General features: G+C 47.6%; 1 protein-coding gene and 1 long non-coding RNA gene across 21 annotated transcripts in view; one reads left to right on the forward strand and one right to left on the reverse strand.

Moving 5' to 3' along the window:
• The window catches only part of LOC105605336 (uncharacterized), a 327,912-nt gene extending 309,469 nt beyond the window's left edge, over positions 1-18,443 (reverse strand). For 9 of the 11 annotated variants that reach the window (XR_009598760.1, XR_009598762.1, XR_009598758.1 and 6 more), the window contains exons 1-2: positions 17,209-18,443; positions 16,742-17,031 (exon numbers count right to left, since the gene is read on the reverse strand). This is a non-coding gene — a long non-coding RNA (uncharacterized LOC105605336). Of the gene's footprint in view, positions 1-14,430; positions 14,482-16,741 lie in introns of all 11 variants that reach the window. The other 2 variants (XR_009598755.1, XR_009598757.1) reach the window with 2 other exon arrangements.
• Positions 18,262-23,432, forward strand: part of LOC101117303 (patatin-like phospholipase domain-containing protein 4) — a 54,730-nt gene continuing 49,559 nt past the window's right edge. For 8 of the 10 annotated variants that reach the window (XR_009598754.1, XR_006058288.1, XR_006058287.2 and 5 more), the window contains exons 1-2: positions 18,262-18,313; positions 20,472-20,664. Coding sequence is in view for 6 of the 10 variants with exons in the window: in XM_042241902.2 (XP_042097836.1) it covers positions 20,485-20,664 (180 nt within the window). In the remaining 4 variants the exon portion in view is untranslated. Of the gene's footprint in view, positions 18,314-18,816; positions 19,045-20,471; positions 20,665-23,432 lie in introns of those variants that run through there. The other 2 variants (XM_060407549.1, XM_060407551.1) reach the window with 2 other exon arrangements.

Below are 23,432 nucleotides of genomic sequence, written 5' to 3' on the forward strand. Positions count from 1 at the left end.
AGGTGTATATCAATCATTTTGTCAGACCTGTCGCGCAGTCAGTTAGCAGGAAACAGTCACTGAGCGCCTACTGTATGCCGTTCCCTCTACCAAATCCCAGAGCTTTTGAAAGGTTAAGCGTGGCGACTTCCCTGGCGGCCCAGTGATTCTGCCTGCCAATGCAGGCAACATGGGCTCGATTCCTGGTCTGGGAAGATTCCACCTGCCGCGGGGCAGCTAAGCCCGTGAGTCACAGCTACTGAAGCCTGTGCGCCTGAAGCCCGTGCTTCGCGCCAAGAGAAGCCACCGCGATGAGCAGCCTGCCAGCAAAGAGGAGCCCCTGCTAGCCACAGCCAGAGAAAGAAGCCGGCCAAGGCCCAGCACAGTCAGAAAGAATAAATAAAATGGCAAAACGGAAGGTTCCAGTATGACTCTAACACTGTGCTGAACTAGCAGTACTCGTATGAAAAGAATCCGATTTATATGATATATTTATCATTCGTCCCTCTAAGGAACAGTCAATAAAATACCCTAGACTTTTGAGGATGATTCCAAGAGCACCATGCTTTTACAGTGACGATGACACAGTTCTGACAATGTCCTTTTTCTCCCAGTGTTACTGAGACATGCTTAGTATACAGCACTGTGTAAGTTTCAGATGGAGAACATAATAATTTGACTTACACACGTCATGAAATGACCTCGTAGTTGATTAACACTGTTGTGTTAGGTTTAGGTTTACAGCAAACTGACTCAGTTCTGCACACACAGGTATCCATTGTGTTTCAAATTCTTTTCCCATTTAGGTTGTTACATAATACTGAGCAGAGTTCCCTGTGCTGTCCAGCAGGTCCTTGTTGATTCTCGATGTTAAACACAGCAGTGTGTCCATGTCCATCCCAGACTCCCTGACTATCCTTTCCCCCATCGTCCCCCCTGGTGACCATAAGGTTATTACAGAGGACTGAGCAGAGTTCCCTGTGCTGGACAGCAGGTCCTTGCTGGTTCTCCATGTTAAATACAGCAGTGTGTCCATGTCCATCCCAAACTCCCTAACCATCCCTTCCCCCACCCTTACCCCCTGGAACCATAAGGTTATTACAGAGGATTGAACAGAGTTCCCTGTGCTGTCCAGCAGGTCCTTGCTTGTTCTCCATGTTAAATACAGCAGTGTGTCCATGTCCATCCCAGACTCCCTGACTATCCCTTCCCCCATCCTTCCCCCCTGGTGACCATAAGGTTATTACAGGGTATTGAGCAGAGTTCCCTGTGCTGGACAACAGGTCCTTGCTGGTTCTCCATGTTAAATACAGCCATGTGTCCATGTCCGTCCCCAACTTCCTGACTATTGCTTCCCCCATCCTTCCCCTCAAGCTCCCGCTGCATCCACACAACCATACGTTCATTCTCTGTTCATTCTCTAAGTGTATGTCTGTTTCTGTTTTGTAAACAGGCAGTTCATCTGTATCATTTCTCTTTAGATTCCACGTACAAGCAGTATTATATGCTATTTCTCTTTATCTGACTGACTTCACTCAGCATAACAATCTCTCGCACTACCCACGCTGTTGCAAATGGAACTACTGATAATGAATGAACTTTTAAAACTCTTTACTCATACTCTGGAATTCCACTGGCCTGGATTCAGCTTAGGAGTCTTTTTTTTAGTTCTACTAGTTCATTGCTACCAACCCATCTCCCTCCACCCTCATGCATGTAACCGCATGGACTGCAGCCCACCAGGCTCCTCTGTCCATGGACTTTTCTCGGCAAGAATACAGGAGTGGGTTGCCATTTCCTTCTCCAGGGAGTCATGTTGTTTTAACAAGTGACCTGACGCCAGGGACTAGGTTGGGTAGGATTTCACATCATCAGTGCCAACTTAAGGCTTACACCTCTGTCTTGCAATGGCTGGGTGCCATCTTTCTTCCTCATGAGACTCTAGCCTACCTGCCTCATTCATCATTACACCCATGAGCCTGGGAAAATGTCAAACCCAGAGCACTCACAGGCGACACTGCTGAATAAATACATTCATAGGTGAAGGAGACAGTTAATCAGCTCTTAACAGGACTGTGTTGAATAAAACACTTATTTGAAAGTATGAGGTCTGATGGGTGTATTAAAAAAAAAAACTTTACCATATTACTTAGTAGATAGCCTTGATCTTTGTGTATTTAGTACTTCTAACACTGATACCCATGGTAAGCCATAATTTATCAGTTTATTAAGACACAGCTTCAGACAGCATGGTTGTAAAAGCCGGGGGGAAGACCTCATTTAGGTGGTGAGAAAGCCTAGCAAATAATTAAACCTCCATATCTAATATACTCTTTCTGTTCTTCACATCATTCACAAGCAGACACTACTACGTGTTGATATGATGTTCACGAGTCTAGATTAGTGATAAGATGTCTGGAAGCGAGATATGCAAAAGGGAGTCTTATATACACTTACTATTAGGTCATTGACTGTATAATCAATCAAGTTACTGGCAGCTATTAGGTTGAAAGTGTCAGTTACTCACTTGTGTCGACTCTTTGAGACCCCACGAACTGTACCCCACCAGGCTTCTCCACCTGTCCATGGGCTTCTCCAGCCAAGAGTACTGGAGTGGGTTGCCATTTCCTTCTCCAGGGGATGTTCTCCACCCAGCGATTGAATCTACGTCTCTTGCATTGCCAGGCTGATTCTTTACCACTGAGCCACCAGGAAGTTATTAGCTTAGATGATCTCATATTGATGGCTTTTTATATAATGTTTTGTACCAAGTTTGAGATAGAAATCTCTATAAAGTATATATTCCATTTACCTATGAGTGTATGGTATGTATATTCACATAGATTAATTTTACATGGGGAGTCAATATTTTGTTTCTCTAAATTTGTATCTGTATTCTCTAAATACTTCATGAAGAATGCGTGTTTCTTTACAAAGAAGAAAAATATTTTATTTCTTAAAATGTAAACTCTTACAGGAGTACAAATAACTCACACTTCTTTTGTGAATAATGATGCTGTCTTGAGTAAGCTGAGCGCCAAAGAATTGATGCTTTTGAACTGTAGTGTTGGAGAAGACTCTTGAGGGTCCCTTGGACTGCAAGGAGATCCAACCAGACAATCCTACAGGAAATCAGTCCTAAATAGTCACTGAAAGGACTGATGTTGAAGCTGCAGCTCCAATACTTTGGCCACCTGATGTGAAGAACTGACTCACTGCAAAGACCCTGATGCTGGGAAAGACTGAAGGCGGGAGGAGAAGGGGACGACAGAGGATGAGATGGTTGGATGGCATCACCGACTCAATGGATGTGAGTTTGAGAAAGTTCTGGGAACTGGTGCTGGACAGGGAGACCTGGCGTGCTGCAGTCCGTGGGGTCGCAGAGTTGGACACGATGGAGCGACTGATCTGAACTTGAGTGTGTGTTTAGTGTGTGTTTGTCCATCCACAAACGTGGTTCAGAAGCCTCCGTTCATGACCGTCAAGTTTGCTGCTGTTATTAACTTGCTCAGTTATGTTTGACTCTTTGTACACTACACTACAATAGCTCTAATTATGATAACTCATTAATAGAGAACTACACTCGTTAATACAGAAATTATCTTACATTTATTCTAAAAAGTGAGTTTTCTTTACTAAAAACATGGTTCAAACAGTGGACTCAACAAAGTCACAGCTATTTAGAAACTCACTGAACGTTTTAGGTAAGAATAAACATAGAATCAGTCTAAACAAGTAACGTACTCCACAGCCACTGGACTTTTATGCAGAACAGAACTTAATTCACCCGTACTCTAGGGAGTAAAGAGCTTTCCTGGTAGCTCAGCTGGTAAAGAATCCGCCTGCAATGCAGGAGACCCCGGTTCGATTCCTGGGTGGGGAAGATCCCCTGGAGAAGGGAGAGGCTACCCACTCCAGTATTCTGGGGCTTCCCTGGTGGCTCAGACAGTAAAGAATCGGCCTGTAATGCGGGAGACCTGCGCTCAATCCTTGGGAAGGAAAGATGCCCTGGAGGAGGGCATGGCAACCCACTCCAGTATTCTTGCCTGGAGAATCCCATGGACGGAGGAGCCTGGTGGGTTGCAGTCCAGGAAGTTGCAAAGAATCGGACACAACTGAGTGAGTAAGCACAGCAATCTAAGTCAGGGGTCCCCAACCTCTGGAGCCTGATGCCTGATGATCTGAGGTGGAGCTGATGCCATAGTGAAAAAAACAAAGTGCACACCAAATGTAGTGTGCTTGAATCAACTGGAAAGCATCCACTTGCACCCCCAGCCCGGGGAACACTTGACTTCCACAAAACCTGTTCCTGATGCCAAAAAGGTTGGGGACTGCTGGGAAGCCCCACTCTCCTCTGACTGGCCATTACTGTCCCAGTATTTCTAGGACTGGTCAAGAAGCTGTGCTGAATCTTCCAGATCTCCTGATGATGAAAAGTGACAGCGAAAAGTGAAAGTCGCTCAGTCATCCCTGATTCTTGGCGACCTCACGGACTGTAGTCCCTGGGATTCTCCAGGCCAGATTACTGGAGTGGGTAGCTGTTTTCCTTTTCCAGAGCATCTTCCCGACCCAGGGATCGAACCCAGGTCTCCTGCATTGTGGGCGGGTTCTTTACCAACTGGGCCACCAGGGAAGCCTGATGATGAAGCTGAGGCTTATTTAGCCCTGGCTTTCTATTTAGGCACCTCTCTCTCCCAAACCTGCACTATGGGTTCTGGTGACCTTGTGGCCCGGCTTCCCTGGTGGCTCACCAGCAAAGATTTCAACTGTCAATCCAATACAGGAGACTGGGGTTCGATCCCTGGGTCAGGAAGCAAATGGCAACCCACACCAGTCTTCCTGCCTGGAGAATCCCATGGACAGAGGATCCTAGTGGGCTACACTCTGGGGTGGGGGTGTGGGGGTGGGGGTGGGGGTCTCAAAAGAGTAGGACACGACTGAGCGACTGAACCACCACCAGCACCCTGGTGGCCACGTGGAGAACTTCTCAAAGAATGTTCATCCTCATCCTTGGCTACACCTTAGATTCCCCTGCCAGGAACAGTGGTCGTCAGCCTTGACCACACTTTAGACTCACCTGGGAGCTGTCCGTTTCTTTCTGATGGTAGTTTTGATGTCCAGGCTCCATCCCAGACTAACCAGAACTGGAAGAGTGAAGCTGGAGGGGTGTACACCCCACGCTGCAGGAGGGTGTCCCAGGCCCGAAGGCTGCATCTGGGGAAACGGACGTGGTCTGTCTTATCTGCAAGCCCCCTCCCAACCTGCAAGCAGAACTGGGAAGAGCAGGTGGCTCTCACCTCAGCACCCGGTCCTCTCCCTCTCAACTGTGCCCATGAGCGGGAGGGGCGTCCTCCCTGTGCTCAGGCAGGGACTTGCTCTAAATCACATCCTGAGCCCCCTTCCTCCACAGGAAGAAAGGACACCTCCGAGTCTTAGTCTCAAGAACTTCCGTGCTTAATGGTTTGCTGCAGGACAAGCCTCTCATCCTGGCTGCTACTGCTAGGCCGACTCTACGGTATGCCTCTTTGCGACCCCGTCGACTGCAGCCCACCAGGCTCCTCTGTCCATGGGATCTTCCAGGCAAGAGTACTGGAATGGGCTGCCATTTCCTCCTCCAGGGGATCTTCCCTACTCAGGGATAGAACCTGCGTCTCCTAAGTCTCCTGCATTGGCAGGAGGGTTCTTTACCACTGAACCTCATCTGTGCATGCATGCTTAGTCGCTGTAGTCGTATCCAACTCTCTTGGACCCCATGGATTGTACCTGCCCCTCCCAGGCTCCTCTGTCCATGGGATTCTCCAGGCAAGAATCCTGGAGTGGGTTGCCATGCCCTCCTCCAGGTGATCTTCCCGACCCAGGGACTGAACCCACGTCTCCTGCATCTCCCGCATTGCAGGAGGGTTCTTTTCCTGCTGAGCCACCTGGGAAGCCTCTAAAGAGCCCGAGACCGTGCAGCTGGACAGCATCACTGCTGCCTTTAGCGATCCCTGTCTTTATGACCATGATCGCTGCAAACACCCTGTGAGTGCATATCTGCTGCTCTGTGTCTGGCACTGGGGAGGCAGCAAAAGCAGTCAAGAAATGAATCCTAGGGACTTCCCCAGTGGACGAGTGGTTAAGACGCCACCCTTCCAGTGCAGGGGACATGGCTTAGATCCCTGTTTGGCGAACTCAGTTCAGTTCAGTTGCTCAGTCATGTCTGACTCTTTGTGACCCGATGGACTGTGGCATGCCAGGCCTCCCTGTCCATCACCAACTCCTGGAGTCTACTCAAACTCATGTCCATCGAGTCAGTGATGGCATCCAGCCATCTCATCCTCTGTTGTCCCCTTCTCCTCCTGCCCCCAACCCCTCCCAGCATCAGGGTCTTTTGCAATGAGTCAACTCTTCGCATGAGGTGTCCAAAGTACAGGAGTTTCAGCTTTAGCATCATTCCTTCCAATGAACACCCAGGACCGATCTTCTTTAGAATGGACTGGCTGGATCTCCTTGTAGTCCAAGGGACTCTCAAGAGTCTTCTCCAACACCACAGCTCAAAAGCCTCAATTCTTCGGCGCTCAGCCTTCTTCACAGTCCAACTCTCACATCCATACATGACCACTGGAAAAACCATCACCTTGACTAGACAGACCTTAGTTGGCAAAGTAATGTCTCTGCTTTTGAATATGCTATCTAAGTTGGTCATAACTTTACTTCCAAGGAGTAAGCGTCTTTTAATTTCATGGCTGCAATCACCAGCTACATTGATTTTGGAGCTGAAAAAAATAAAAGTCTGACACTACACGCTGTCAAAATTAAAACGTAAAATATAAAAAGAGATGAATCCTGGTTGCCGCTAGTGATCAAGCATGTGATCTCCAGAAAGTTCCTTTATCTCTCTGTGCTCCAAGTAAGTCATCCTCACTGGGTTCCCCACTGGCTCAATGGCAAAGAATCTACCTGCCAACACAGGAGACGTGGGTTCGATCCCTGTGTGGGGAAGACCCCTTTGAGGAGGGCATGGCAACCCACTCCAGTATTCTTGCCTGGGAAATCCCACGGACAGAGAAGCCTGGAGGTCTACAGTCCTTGAGAGTCGGACAGGACTGACCAAACATGCAGGTAGCTATCCTTGAGATGTGAGCACCACGGTCGGTACCACCCCCACAGGCTGTGAGGAATGTTAAACGCATCAACATGCGCAAGGCCACTGGAAGAGGCGAATACTAAAGATCACACAAGCGTGTGTTAAATAAACTACAACAAATACAAGTTTGGCATCAATGCTCCCTCTCAGTACTGAAACGCGAAGCAAATAAAAAGCACACCCAGAAAGCTTTTGGTGCTGCAGAAAGGAGCACAGCACTCTGCCATGCTAGCATAGAGAGTATACAACACACAAAAAGAGTGGCTTAAGCCAGGCGTCAAGAAAAACGTGTCTATGACGAAAACGCCTGCGAATTGAACTAGCGCGTGTCAACATCTGATGTTAAGTACAAGTGGGGTCACAGGAGCAAACTGCTTGTCTCCATGGTTAAGCAAAACATTAGTTTTTTTTCTAACTGAAGGAAAACAACCTTTTCAATTGTCCACGTTCATGGAATGGTGAAGTGAAGTGTTGTTGTTGTTGCTGAGTGGCTCGGTTGTGTCCAACTCTTTGCAACCCATGGGCTGTAGCCCGCCAGGCTCCTCTGTCCAAGGGATGTCCCAGGCAAGAATACTGGAGTGGGTTGCCATGCCCTCCTACGTGGGCTCCTCCTGACCCAGGGATCGAACCTGAGTCTCTTGCATTGCAGGCAGATTCTTTACCGCTGAGCCCCTGAGGAATCACCTGAAGTGAAGCTTACTTATATTTTAAATATTACCTTATAAATGTTTCTGCAGCCTAGAGGACCCAGTTTTTTTTTTCTTTAATACAACTGGAGAAATGTGGTCGTCTTTAGTGATGAGCCAGTTTTATAAAATTTGAGGTATATGAGAAACAGAAATAAAATCTGGAGTGTATGTACGTGAAGAAACGGGAAACAAATTCCAGACCTGCAAAGACCTCTTGGAGGCCCAGCTGCTTCCTAAGTGAGCGGTGCCGACGCAGCCACTCCGAGGACTGGCAGCAACAGCCCTTCACCTCCTGCAAACGGCCCTTCAAAGACATGGTTTCATACTCCTTCAAGGCAAGTGAAAGAATAAAACGTCGGAAAGGAAGTCTAGTGCTTACAACAACAGCTTCAACAGGGTTCTCTGGCGTCCATGTGGGAATTTAAAAAAAAACAGAACTAGTATTAGGCCGGACACAGACGTCCCCAGGCAATGAACGCAGTCAGAATGACTTTCAACTTGCTGCCTCTTTTATTCACTGGGAATGCGGTCTATGGAATTCCTCAGGCCAGAATACTGGAGTGCGTAGCCTTTCCCTTCTCCAGGGGAATCTTCCCCACCCAGGGATCGAACCCAGGTCTCCTGCATTGCAGGTGGATTCTTTACCAGCTGAGCCGCCAGGGAAGCCTGAGAATCAATTTCTTATTATAAATATACCTGTCTATTGCGATCTAGGACTGTTGATCAGACGTGGGGATTTCTTCTTCCCCCAGGAAAAAATGGAATCCGTCTATAAGACTCAATATGGCTCCATAATGCCATCACAGTGGCTCTGCTACCAGTCTTCTGAGAATGCAAGTCCTAACAGAAGATTCAGAAATTCTAGCTGCTTTCTCCATGGCAGCCTGGGTCCTTTCAAAATTTGACTTTGACCTGCCTTTCAGGCTTCTGGCCCATTTTGCTTGTTTAATTTGTAGCTTTCCATATAGGGCATGCATCTATATAGTTTTTAATATTATGTCAGTTTCCATCTTTCAAATTCTGTGCAGATGTTGTAAAAGATGTTTTTGAAAGTTTATGCTTGTTATGGATTTAAAATAACATATGAAAATCATTACGGGACACTGACTAAGTCTGGACTATACTCTTTCCCAATTGCTCTGGAGGGATGATGGGGAGACATCTGGGATCACTTCCCAGTCTACAAAATGTTCTTGGGAGAAGGGCATGGTCAGTATTTTCACTGATGTCAAAAGCAAACAATTATTTAGCATCTACTTCTTTGTCAAAAGCAAACATTTATTTAGCATCTACTTCTTTGCCCCTATGTACAGGATGAGATGATGGGTAGCACACATATAGAATCACAGCTTCCTACAGGGAAACTTCACAGGGAAAAATTTGCATCCATGGGAGTCTGAGTGAACTCCGGGAGTTGGTGATGGACAGGGAGGCCTGGCATGCTGCAATTCATGGGGTTGCAGAGTCAGACACGACTGAGCAACTGAACTGAACTGATACCGATTTCATCAGCAATAGTCTTGCACCATTTCTAATATCCCAAATTGCCCAGATAATGCAAAAAAGAAAAAGAAAACTATTGTTGACTTAATGCTGAACATTTATACCAAATAGCATGCACTGCTCATCTAAACATATCTAAAATCGCAACTAACTTTTCAATGCACCAAACATCACTTAAGTCTTGTTTTGAGGAAATACTCATCTGATGAATATGTATTGTGAATCTTTATATATCTAAAGGACTGTGTGCCCGTTTTACATAGAGATTGCATTCTTGCTCAATCACTACGTTGTGTCCGACACTTTTGGAACCCCATGGACTGTAGCCCACCAGGCTCCCCCTGTCCATGGGATTTCCCAGACAAGAATACTGAAGTGGGGTACCATTTCCTCTTTCAGGGGATCTTCCTGACCCAGGGATCGAACCCAAGTCTCTTATGTCTCCTGCACTGGCAGGCAGGTTCTTTACCACTGAAACACCTGGGAAGTCCATATCAGATGCTAATATCTCAGACTATAATGACAGGGTTGGGCTTTTGTCTTCTGGGTTTTTTGGTCACACCGTGTTTCAATTGCCCTTGTCTGCCCTTCACTATTCTGGGTACCTCTGATGAGTGTAAGAATTTTTACTTTCTTGCAGCACAGCACTGAGTTTATTTCTTCTAATTTAGAACATTCTTTTCTCCAGCTCGATTCTCCATGGGCTCCATGGAGATGCATGATGGGCAGATACTGAGTGCGACTGGGGTCAAATGTGTGTGTTATGATTCATGAGCCAACATGTTCACAGGAGAGGAGGTTCCATCTCAGAGAAGGCTGCTGTTGCTGTTCAGCTGCTCAGGAGTGTCCAGCTCTCTGTGACCCCATGGACTGCAGCCCACCAGGCTCCTCTGTCCATGGGATTCTCCAGGCAAGAGTACTGGAGTGGGTTGCCATGCCCTCCTCCAGGGGATCTTCCCAACCCAAGGATGGAACCTGCGTCTCCCGCATTGCAGGCGGATTCTTTACCACGGCAGCCCCGGGGAAGCTGTTATATAGAGATGACAGCTGCATCTTGGCTTCTTGAACTCAACAAATACTCCTACTGCAGAGGCAATCGTGGCTGAGACTGCCAGACCTCTTCCCCTGGAAGGCCTAACCAACTACTTCCATCTGGACTTGGCGATGCTTTCCCTCACTGCACACCCATCCTCTGGGGTACTCGCTCACCCCATCACGGGCCCATGTCACTGTGTCATGACTGGCTGCTCACACGGACTCTTCAAGGACATGCATGTGAAGGAAACAGAACCAGGAGTTCCCTTCCTGAACCTGAGAGGTTGACAGTGAAAGAACTTTTCCCCCCGACATGCTGAGAGGCTGCCAGCAGCCTCCTGGGGGATGTTCTGACTGCAGGTGGAAACCCGGATGAGAAAAGAAACCAGAAATGGCACAATGGTGGCTTTGTGGTACCGACTGGAGGCCTGATCCCGCCACCTCTACGCTTGGTCCAACCGCTAAACCTTCTGATACTTGTCTTTCCATTGGAGGAGGACTGCTTTCCAGCATTGTGAGTTACCGCTGTACAACGTCAATCAGCCGTGAGTGACCGAGTGAGACAGTGAAGACGCTCAGTCGTGTCTGACTCTGCGACCCCATGGACTGGAGCCCACCAGGCTCCTCCATCCTTGGGATTTTCCAGGCAAGAGTACTGGAGTGGGGTGCTATTTCCTTCTCCAAAAGTGAAAGTTGCTCAGTCGTGTCCGACTCTTTGCGGACCCCATGGACTAGACAACCCATGGGATTCTCCAGGCCAGAATCCTGGAGTCGGGTAGCCTTTTCCCTTCTCCAGGGGATCTTCCCAACCCAGGGATCGAACCGAGGTTTGCCGCATTGCAGGAGGATTCTTTACCAGCTGAGCCGCCAAGGAGTCAGCCGTATGCATACACATGACCGCTCCGTTGAGCCTCCCTCCCCGCCCCGCATGCCGCCCCTCCGGGTCATCACAGAGCCCCGAGCTGAGCTCCCCGTGCTACCCGGCAGCTCCCCACTAGCTGTCCGTGTCACTCATGTCAGTATAGATAGGTCAGTGCTGATCTCTCAGTGCATTCCACCCTCTCCTTCTCCACTGGGTCCACGTATCTGTTCCCTGCGTTGGCGTCTCTATTTCTGCCCTGCAAACAGGTTCATTGGTACCATTTTTCTAGTTAAACTGTCTTGAAGTTTGAAGAAACTTGAAACGTGAAGATACTTGAAGCAGAATTTTCTCTCTGTCTCAGACAGTCAGATATACCAACTAAAGATTGTTATCAAACACACAACCTAAAGATTCATAACTCTTCTAAACAGGTATTATGTGTTAACTACCTTCTAGAGGCTGGCAGCAACCAGTCCGGACGAGACAGGCCCTGCTCCAAATCAACTCTGAACACAGAAGGTGGAGGCAAGCACATCTCTAACCAAAAGCAGAGGGGATAAATGCTGTCACAATGCCCCAGGCCTGGCAGCAAACAGAAGAGTGGGGTTAATATTGACAGAAGTTGTTTGAACAATCCAAAAGGGCACCCTGAGACAGAAGGGCTTGTTTAGGCCTTGAAGGATAAGTAGAACATAACAGAACAGACAACTGTGAAAGTACATTCCAGCAAGAAAAGATAGCGAGCTAAAAATGGACAGCTTATCCATCTAAATGTTTTCTTAAAATTTCGAATGCCTACTCCAGTCTTTGTCTTATATTAGACACTGAGTAAAGTTTATTTAAAGAGTGATGAAAGGCAAAAAGACAGCTGATTAGATATACGGTATATCTGGAGGTAGGACCTTGGCCAATGATGTGACCTGCTTTTATAACACTGTTCCTAATGCAAATTTTGTTCTCATTACAATAACCAAATTACGACACAACTTCCAAGAAAAGCAGTCATCAGAAAGAGTTACCGCCGTAACTGACAAACGCAGGAAGGGTTGCTTTAATTAACTGCCACTCCTGCCTATTTTTTTCTTTTCCAGATGCAAGCACGTTTCCTACACGTTATAAATAAATTTATGCATCCCATTTATTCAACCCTTTTACTATCTGGGGGGGGCTTCCCTGATGGCTCAGACAGTAAAGAAATCACTTGTAATGCAGGAGACGTGGGTTCGATCCCTGGGTTGGAAAGATCCCCTGGAGCAGGAAACGGCAACCCACTTCAGTATTCTTGCCTGGAGAATCCCATGGACAGAGGAGCCTGGTGGGCTACAGTGCACGGGGTCACAATGAGTTCAGATGTGACCGAGTGACTAACACTTGGGTTACTTTACCATTTTTTAGTAAAATTATAAATAACTAAATGTGAAGCCCATATACAAATTGTGACCAAGGAAAGGACGGAAGGGATAACAAGGTTGTGATACTCATAACGGCCAAACAGCGCAATCCTGGACACATAATGAGAAACAACGTATATTTAAATATTTCATTATTGAGATTATTTTTCATTTTTGAGCCAGTGTAGGGAAGTAGGGTCTGTGTACAGGCTTTGGAATTAGGGAGACTGGGGCTGATAATCTCTGCCTGTGTGTGGATGTGGGAAAACCATTTTAGCTCTAAATTCTCCTTATCGTCCCACTTGTCACCACTGTTGTAAAAGTTACAAGAGATCTTGGGTACAAAGGACCGACATGGAATGGGCAGTCAATAGGTATAATAATTATTAATAATAGAATTCCAGCAAGTAGGAGTACAGGCTAAAACAAAATAGACCAGAATTCTTATTTTCTCCGTTTGAAAGGAGGTGATTAGATGAGTGGATGTTTTGGCAATTAATATTTGGTATTTCTTTTGATAACTGTCAGTAATGATCAGACCCTGCAATCCAAAGTAAAACAGAGTGGCATTGTGGTGAATCTGATGAAGCATAAGTCACCAAAGATGACATTCTGTCTATTACTCAGGAACCTCACTTTCCTGATACTGATAATTTCCCCAATAATTCCCTCCACTGGAAGATCCTCCACGTGCAGCATACAAGAAGGCCTATTTGCAAACATCCGTACAAACTGTGGCTCACAGTCAGGTCAAGGGCAGCGTTGTTTAGTAACAACAACAATTTTTTAAAAAATTAAAAAAAAACAGGGCAGAGAATACAGAAACCTTGGATGGAGAAAGTCGGCACCAGGAAGTTGTTACATTCAGGTACGCCTAGTTTTACTGTATTATACAGATACTATGTTTTGTTTATAAATCAAAGCTTTGCAGAAACCTTGGATCCTCCACGTGGAGCATAACAAGAAGGCCTAGGACTCTGTCCTGCATTTGGTCTCCCTCTCCCACCATCACCCCCAGTCACCAACACCTAGCAACCAAACATCTAAAGTCCTCTGGTATAAAAACATATGTTTTAAGTGTGAAACTTTGGGAAGCTTATCTGGTCCATCTCACACTTACGGAGAGTATCAACCACAAGCAGTATAAACAACAGAAACACCTGGGAAAAAACCTCTCCATTCTGATTTCTCACTTCAGTGTATAGTATATTATATTCGGAACCCTTCACCTGTGAAATTAAAACAAAGTTTATGCATAAAGGTTACATTTTAAAAATGCTTCTCTAATGGAAAAAAGCTTGATATTTAGTTTCTAGGCTATGTTAGGATCTGTACTATATATTTTCAGATGTATCCAATGACAAGTAATTGACACTTCTTAATGACCCCTAGTTTTAAACTACACACATATATATACACACACACATTAAATACATATATTTGCATATATGCATGCATGCTTGCGTGCTACCGTCGGTCCAGTTGTATCCCACTCGCAACCCTATGGACCTTAGCCCATAAGGCTCCTCTGTGCACGGAGATTCTCCAGACGAGAATCCTGGAGTGGGTTGCCGTGCCTTCCTCCAGGGGATCTTCCTGACCCAGGGATCAAACCTGCATCTTGCATGTCCTGCATCAGCAGGCAAATTCTTTACCATTCTTTACCACTAGCACCACCTGGGAAGCCTACATATGTATCAAAAATATATTACAGTTGGAATTCATACACAGTTTAAACCAAACACTTCCATTTAGAATAGAGTCCCTGAGTTTTGCTTCAAGTGGTCAGTTCTTCTAGCATATTTCTAACAGACAGAAAACAGGTGCAAGGGGAAAGGCACTTACATTATGAAGAACCGTTCTGCTTGCAAGATGTAGAAATTCAGTTTCAGCTCACTTAAGAAAACACAGAGAAAAGGGTGGGTGTGGTATGGGAGGATCACAGTTGCCTCCCCAGGCCCATCAAACGCCATCACACCTCCTGGGCCAGCTTTTCTATCTCCGTCTCCCACCGTGGCGCGGTGCTGTGCTGAGTCGCTCAGGCATGTCTGACTCTGCGACCCCGTGGACTGTAGCCCGCCAGGTTCCTCTGCCCATGGGATTCTCCAGGCCAGAATCCTGGAGCGGATAGCCTTTCCCTTCTCCAGGGGCTCTTCCCCAACCCAGGGATCAAACCCAGGTCTCCCGCACTGCAGGTGAATTCTTTACCAATGAACCACCAGCGAAGCCCTGGCTCTGGGGTAACTCCCTCTGTGAAGTGAAGTCGCTCAGTCATGTCCGACTCTTTGTGACCCCATGGACTGTAGCCTATCAGGCTCCTCCGTCCATGGGATTTTCCAGGCAAGAGTGCTGGAGTGGATTGCCATTTGCTTCTCCAGGGGAACGTCCCGACCCAGGAATTGAACCCAGGTCTCCCACACTGCAGGCAGACGCTTTACCATCTGAGCCACCAGGGAAGCCGGCCTTTATTCCCTCCCTGTGGCATCATTCACCCACAGCTGCCTGCCCCTCCTCCTGAGCGACGACAACCTGTGGGAAGGAATGCAGCCTCCTTCTCTGTGGGTGCCCAGCGCCTGCTCTACTCCAGGACTGCAGAAGTGCCTTCCTCAGAATGCTACAGTGGTCTCGACACACGGATGCTTTCACCAGGCCATGGCGACCTGCGGCACCACCTTGATGCCTCTGGGGCAAGGGCACCGCTGTGTGGGCCAATGCTCTGGCCACAACCCCCTGAAATTGAAGCCTGTGCACTTCTTCTTTTAATTCTACCAGGCTCAGCACGCAGCGTTCTGGGAGGAGGTGACAGGGGTGAGGAGCTGCCACACGGAGGGACCATAAGGGTGTCACACGGAATGATGGCATGCCCCACAGATCTGTTCACCTGTGCTAGGATGCCAAGGCTGGAACACAAATCCCACCACGTGCACAGCAGACTGGAACAGGAGACTCTGGCCCTGTCCTTGGGGCAGAGGGGTGGCAAGCATCCCCTGCCTGCATCTTTCTCCTTCTTGATGAAAACACATAATCAAATTTTGTAGGAGGAAGTTGAGGACGGGCCTCCCTGCTAGCTCAGTTGGTAAAGAATCCGCCTGCAAAGCGGGAGACCCCAGTTCGATTCCTGGGTGGGGAAGATCCACTGGAGAAGGGATAGGCTACCCACGCCACTATCCTCAGGCTTCCCTGGTGGCTCAGCTGGTAAAGAACCTGCCTGCAATATGGGAGACCTGGGTTCGATCCCTGGGTGGGGAAGATCCCCTGGAGAAGGGAAAGGCTACCCACTCCAGTATTCTGGCCTGGAGAATCCCATGGACTGTATAGTCCACGGGGTGGCAAAGAGTCGGACACAACTGAGCGACTTTCACTCAAGCTGAGGACTGGGAAAGCCTTGGGCACTTTCCTTCTGTGCCAGCTGCTCCCGTGGGTGCCTCCCAGAGCCAGGGGCCCCAGCTCAGCGTGGACAGGCACAGCACCTCGGTATGCCTGTGTACTAGCACACGATCACGCCTCTACAATTACACATCGACTGTCTGCCTCCCTGCCACTAGGCTCTAGCTGAGGAAGAATGAATTCCTGTTAACTGGGTGTGCCCAGTACCAGCACTATGTCTGTTAAACAATGGGTCCTTAATAAATGTCTGATACTGCTGCAGCTACTGCTAAGTCGCTTAAGTCATGTCCGACTCTGTGCGACCCCATATACGATAAAAGGCTAGCAAATAAGCCAGTTCAAAACTAAGTTACTGGGGAAAGCAGAGAGGCAAAAAACAGGCAAAAGATTTACTGGAAAAAAAAAAAAAAAAAAAGATCTTAAAGGGCCATTAAAGTCTATTTACTCACATCACAAGAGTAATTTACTTAAATCCAACAATCACAACAAATATTTATTAATCATGCACTATGTGACAAGCAGTGTGCACGGAGCTGAGATTATGAAAACATGCTTAAATCTGATGTTCTTCCTTAAGGAAAGGTAACTGAACCTTTTAATTAGTTGCATGAAAATGAACCTTTTAATTAGTTGCATGTACGTATGACAAGGGCTAAAAAGGAGAAGAAGGATGTTTCTTTATTTTTTAGAGTTTAAATTGTTAAGAGTTATATTATGGAGCTTGTGAACACTTTTCCGTGACCCTTAAATGTGGTGGGATCGCACTCACCAGCAGGTGTGGTAATAACCGCTGATCTCAGTTTCCCTTTTAACAAAGGATCTCCGAGTCGTGGTGTTCAGCCTTGCTGCCCCGGGGACACATTTCTCCTCTGTCTTCTGAATCAACTTGCTTGTTGTTGTTGTTGTGGCTCAGCCGTGTCCGACTCTGTGACGCCGCGGACTGCAGTATGCCAGGCTTCCCTGTCCTTCCCTATCTCCTGGAGCTTGCTCAAACTCATGTCCACTGCTTCGATGATGCCATCCAACCATCTCGGCGTCTGTCGCCCTCTTCTCAACCTGCTGGCAGGATCCAAATGCACGAAACAGTTAGTTGGCCACCATGACCACCAAATTCTGCCTCTGTGGCACCACAGATTTTGGCTCTGCGGACCTTATTTCTTCTTACATTTGTGATGCCAGCACATCACTTTAAGCCAGACCACCCCAGGCGTTAGGCCAGGCCTTTGCCAACTTTACCATGCAGCGCAACTTCTGGGGATTCTGCTGAAACGCAGACTCTGCTTCAGGAGATGCGAGGCCTGGGTTTCCTCCTTTCCAGTTCCCTGGAGGATGCTCTCTTGGAAAGACCACACCCTACCAGAGAGTCAGAAGGCTGTGGAAGGATGAGAGATTGAACAGTGCGCCCTTCTGCGTTTCCTGATACACCCACTCCCCCTTCCACTCACTAAATCCTCATGGAGTCAAGCATTCAGCATAAGGCAGTCGTGCTACCCATAGTTGTTAGGGTGTCTTCATGATCTGCTGTTCAAAAGAAAGAAAAACAAAATCGCCTCCTTACTCATCACATCCCCCGCTCTTGCCTACAGAAAGTGTCCTGGGGCAGAGTCCAGGGCCCTGGAATCTCAAATGGGGCAGAAAGAGAGTGAGCTCCCGCCCACTCCCTCTCCCGCTTAGAGACACTCTTGGCATTTTTCAGATTCTCTTCTGTAGCTTCGGTGGCAATAAAACTGTCCTCCAACAAGGGAATCTGGGCCACCTTCCACCACAAAGCCCACCAATTCCTCCAGGCTTGACTGTTAGGATTAGACAGGGAAGACATTGTTCAGGGACAGAAGGAGCCGCCGGTCCTTTGACTGGGTGGAAATGCCAGCCGAGTGCGGGCCGCCACGCTTAGATCTATCGAGGGCCAGTGGCCAGTGGTGCCTGCTGACGAAAACAAGAGGCTGGTCAGCTACAGGCCGGCTCTGCAGCACCAACTTCCACGAGTTAGCGCCAGCTCGCATTTTGCCCCCCCGTTTTGCAGAGAAGTCACCTGGGAAGCCCAGAAAGGTTAACACAACCCGCGTCCACACAGCCTAAGGCGGCCTGAAGAACCGAACGCTGCCCAAAGCCGTAGTTCGGCCTCTCCAATAATGCTGATGGACAACAAATCACAGGCTGGCTTGCAAAAACCGAGGGACGGCCCGCCGCAAGGTGGCCCCTAGAGCCCGCCCTAACACGGACAGCCGGCCCCGCCTCGGGGCGGAGGACACGGGAAACCACGTCCGGGAAACAGCCGGCCACAGAGCCAAGCACTTCCGGTGCAAGGCACAGGCCGGTCGTTCGGTCAGCGGACTCTGAGGTAAGGGCCGACCCTAGCTATCCGGAGACGGTACGAGCCCAGAATGTCGCCTCCCTTACCCGCGCGAGAGGAAACACCAGGGTGAAGCGGGCCGCGCGCGCGCCGCCATGTTAGGTTCGGCATTTTCAACAGAGCAGGCGGGGCTGAGCAGACGCCGGCGTCAGCGTGATGACGTCGTAGACCGGGCGCCTGCCTTCTAGCCGCGGAACCTTCCTGGGCGGGCCCAAAGCGCGCGTCGTCCCGCCCTGATCGGCGGGGCCAAGTTGAATGACGGCCCGGCCCCGCCTTCCGGTTCCGGCTGAGGGCGGGAGGATGCGCTCTGCGCGGAAGTGCCTCAGACCTGCGTTGGTAGAGGGGGGGGGGGGCGGGGCGGCGAGCCGCAGGTTCTGACCAGCCCACGTGTCTCCAGGGGCTAGTGGGTCTGGGTAAGAGGCGTCATTCCCGCCACGCCCAGACCTCGGGGGTGGGAGGCTGGGCACTGGGCCTGGAACCGCTGGGCCAGATCCTTGGAGGCTGAGCGCCCAAACCCTTCTTCCGGCTCCATTCTTAAGAAATTAAACCCAACCAGGGCTCGGCTTCAGTAGCTCAAGACACAAGCATCAGGGCCTTCAGTTCAGTTCAGTCACTCAGTTGTGTCCGACTCTGCGACCCCATGGACTGCAGCATGCCAGGCCACCGTGTCCATCACCAACTCACCAACTCCCGGAGCTTGCTCAAACTCATTCCATCAAGTCAGTGATGCCATCCAACCATCTCATCCTCTGTCGTCCCCTTCTCCTCCTGCCCTCAATGTTTTCCAGCATCAGGGTCTTTTCAAATGTGTCAGTTCTTCACATCAGGTGGCCAAAGTATTGGAGCTTCAGCTTCAGCATCAGTCCTTCCAATGAATATTCAGGACTGATTTCCTTTAGGATGGATCAGGGCCTTAGGGTCCTAAATTCCAGGCCCAGGCCAAGTACCTAATTTGAAGGTACCAAAATCCTGGGTGACGCCCCTTTCCCCTTCACTCAGAGAGCATCCGAGTGAAGAGCATTGCAAGGGTGAATGTTTTATACACATGGTAAAATCGTGCCCCCAGAGGTTTCGAGGAAAAAAAATATTTTACAGTTAAATTTGTTGCAAATATCAGGTGGTGCAGGTGATATTTCTTTGGGCCTTCAATTGCCTTTGGCAGTGGCAGTCTCAGTTTGTCTTGAGAAACTTCCCTATGAAATACATTAAATTGTTGAATAATTCAGTATTGCATTATGGAATAATTGTCAGCATCAGTTTGAAAACAAAAGCAAAACAAAAAACAAAGGAATGCTCACAAGGGAACCGGGTAGGGAGCCAAGCTGTCTATTTTTAATTTACTGATGCCATTTGCAAAGAGCAAATGTCTTTAATCTGGAATTTGCTATAGTCTGTAGTGATGTTACTAATGTTAACAGTCACTCAGGCCCCCAAATGTTTCAAAAGGTTAAGAAAAAAAGGCCAAATGCCTTGCCCGTTGAAATTAATCCATTTGCTTTTTGCCAAGTAATTAGAAAGTAGGCTGCATAGTCTATGTACTGAACAAATATAAACTGATGTTAATTTTTTTTTAATTAACATAAGTATATTGGGTCAAGGTGAGCGAGGAAAAAATGTTTCCTTGAAAGATTTGGTTGTTCAGTTACACTTTGATTGAAACTATGCTTAGACCAGAAAATTATATGTATGTAGACACACATACATTTTCTTTGTGTCCCCACGGACTATATATACTGTCCATGGAATTCTCCAGGCCAGAATACTGCAGTGGGTAGCCTTTCCCTTCTTCCAGGAGATCTTCTCAACCCAGGAATCGAACCCAGGTCTCCTGCATTGCAGACTCATTCTTTACCAGCTGAGCTAAAAGGAAGCCCAAGAATACTGGAGCGGGTAGCCTATCCCTTCTCCAGGGGATCCAACCCAGGAATCAAACTGGGGTTTCCCACATTGCAGGCGGATTCTTTACCAACTGAGCTATCTGTGAATCCCATATACATATATATTCGGGGGTGTGTGTGTGTGTGTGTGTGTATAATTAAACATGCATAATTGTATTTATATCATCACTTCTAAAAAATGATGACTAGCATCCGTGTGGAACAAACTAGACCACCTTACAGGCATTTCTTGGGTTTTGTTTCCCCAGTTTCGCAGCTAGAATGAAGCCCATCAACTTGTCCTTTGCAGCGTGTGGGTTTCTGGGCATTTACCACTTGGGGGCAGCATCGGCACTTTGCAAACACGGCGGAAAGCTGCTGAAGGATGTCAAGGCCTTTGCTGGGGCTTCCGCGGGATCCTTGGTTGCTTCGGTTCTCCTCACAGCGCCGCAGAAAATAGAGGTAATTTAGTAACTAGGCTGTGTTGCTCACCAATAAATTAAGAACAAACAGGGAAGATGATTGTTTAACTCTATTAAGTTAACTGCATAGAAGTCATCCTTTGCCTGGAAAACAGAAAAGGTTAAGACTTCTTTTAAAACGTCACCCTTAAAGAGCTGTGCTCTCCATTTGGAAAAGAAGATTATTTGGGGGGTGATAATAAGACAAGGAAATAAAATGCCTTATTTTGCTCATGAGTGCTTCTTTAGTCTTAAGATTCCAGCTTTGTTTCTTTCCAGCAAAGATTTATTTTTCCGTTAACTGATCATGAGAACACAGGGCCTGTTCTCAAGGCCTGGAACATCTAGCTGATAAAGTCTTTGCTTGCTTCTACTTACAGACAGGCGTGTAAAGTAAAACATGACCCTGTAATTTAAATGGAATGATAATGGAATTTAATTAATGGCTTTTTCATTCCCATAGTAAGAAGCCCTAAATTTCCAGTAGTGTATCTAGAAGTAATAATAATAAGCTTTCATTAAGTATTTCATTTAATGCAGTCTATATTTTTAAGCCCTCTATGGTGGCTCAATAGTAAAGAAAGAACCTGCCTGCCATGCAGAAGACTCGGGTCCAATCCCTGGGTCCAGAGGATCCTCTGGAGAAAGAAATGGCAACCCACTCCAGTATTCTTGTCTGGAAAATCCCATGGACAGAAGAGCCTGGCAGGCTATAGTCCATGGGGTCGAAAAAGACTTAGACACAGCTTAGCGACCAAACAACAGCAACGACAGTGTATTTTAAAATCTGTCTTCTGCTTCTAGACAGTCGTGATGCTCTCTCTGACTTTGAGAACTGGCCTCAGTGGGTGGAAAATATTCTATTTGTTAATTACATGCATCCTCGTAACCACTTGGAATAGTCATCATATAATGCTTAACGCTTCCATGCCCAGGGATGAATTCAAGGTCACACTTAAGTGTTCAGAACTACAACATTTTAAACACAAGAGACTTTATTGGGAAGAGGCGCCCGGGTGGAGAACAGGAGGGTGAGGGAACCCAGGAGGACTACTCTGCCACGTGGCTCGAAGTCTGGGGTTTTAGGGTGATGGGATTAGTCTCCTGGTTGTCTCTGGACCATCAGTCTGACTCACGGCCCTTCCTCTTTGTTTGCTGAGCCAAAGTGGATGCCCGCAAGAAGGATTCTGGGGGTGGCAGGACACGTGGTGTCCTCCTTTTGACCTTTCCTGAACTCCTCCAGTTGGTGCTGGCTTGTTGGTTGCATGTTCCTCACCAGGAACCTCCTGTCATAAAATAAGTCACATAAACAGTTACTCTCGGGCCGAGTTAGGATGGGCAGTTTCGGGCAATGTCTCCCCTGACTCAGGGGCTCTGTGTATCTCATGAATCCCAGTGCCTAGCCCAATGCCTGATGTCAGTAGGTTGCTGGATGGATGAACTAAAGAAATCAAAGGTGGGTCTGGGTTCAAATCCTGGCTATGACACTCATTCTTGATGACATAGTAGGAAAGATGCTTAGCCCTACAAACTTCAGTTTTCCTGTCTGTCCTGTCTGGTGATTATATCCACCTTGCATTCTTTGTTTTTTTTCAACCTTTACTCATTTTTAATTGAAGGATAATTAGAGTATTGTGTTGGTTTCTGCCATACATCCGCATGGATCAGATAGATATACATATATCCCCTTTTAAAACTCACTCCTACGTCCCATCCCAAATTCTCTCTTTCTTATTTCTTTTTAGTGAAGTATAGCTGATTTAAAGTTGTTATTCATATCTGATGTGCAACAAAGTGACTTAGTTACACACACACACGTATATATACACATTAATTTGTAATATTCTTTTCTGTTTTGGTTTGTCATAGGATATTTTTTTCCATTGGAGTATAGTTGCTTTCTGGGCTTCCGTGTCGGCTCAGATGGTAAAGAACTTGGGAGACCTGGGTTCGATCCCTGGGTTGGGAAGATCCCCTGGAGGAGGGCCGAGCAACCCACTCCAGTATTCTGGCCTGGAGAATCCCATGGACAGAGGAGCCTGGCGGGCTACAGTCCACGGGGTCACAAAGAGTCAGACACGACTGAGCGACTAAGCACTATACATAGTTGCTTTCCAATGTTCTGTTAGTTTTTGCTTTACAGCATGAATCAGTTATAACTATAACATATCCCCTCCCTCCGGAACCCTGCTCCCACCTCCCTCCCCATCGCACCCCTCTAGGTTGTCACAGAGCCCCAGCTGGAGTTCCCTGAGTCACCCAGCGATTCCCGCTGGCTGTCTGTTTTACTTATGTTAACCCCCCTTGCATTCTTACGTGAGCATGTACCAATAGAGGATTCAGCATTGGCTTGCCTCTTAGACCCCACTTAGGGAGAGGAGTTGCCTTAGAGAGGTCTGCAGAAAAAAAGTGCTCAGTTAGCATTGGAATCCAGCTCAAGCCTGGAAAATCCAGGATTTTCCAAAGGTGATAAAACAAACAAAGAAAAGATTGTAATTGGGAGAACACACAGCTTGCCTGGAGACTAGGAGTGGCGGGTGAGGGTCAGGCCCAGAAGGGATTCTAGCCTGTGAAGCACCGGACATTTGGGGTTAGCTTTGTAGGGTCCAGGTATTTTGTTTGGCAGCCTTCCCTGGTGGCTCAGATGGTAAAGAATTTGCCTGCAATGCAGGGTTTAATCCCTGGGTTGGGAAGATCCCCTGGAGGAGGGCATGGCTACCCACTCCAGTATTCTTGCCTAGAGAATCCCATGGACAGAGGAGCCTGGAG

This window comes from Ovis aries, chromosome X (genome assembly GCF_016772045.2).
Source record: "Ovis aries strain OAR_USU_Benz2616 breed Rambouillet chromosome X, ARS-UI_Ramb_v3.0, whole genome shotgun sequence".
NCBI lineage: Eukaryota > Metazoa > Chordata > Mammalia > Artiodactyla > Bovidae > Ovis > Ovis aries.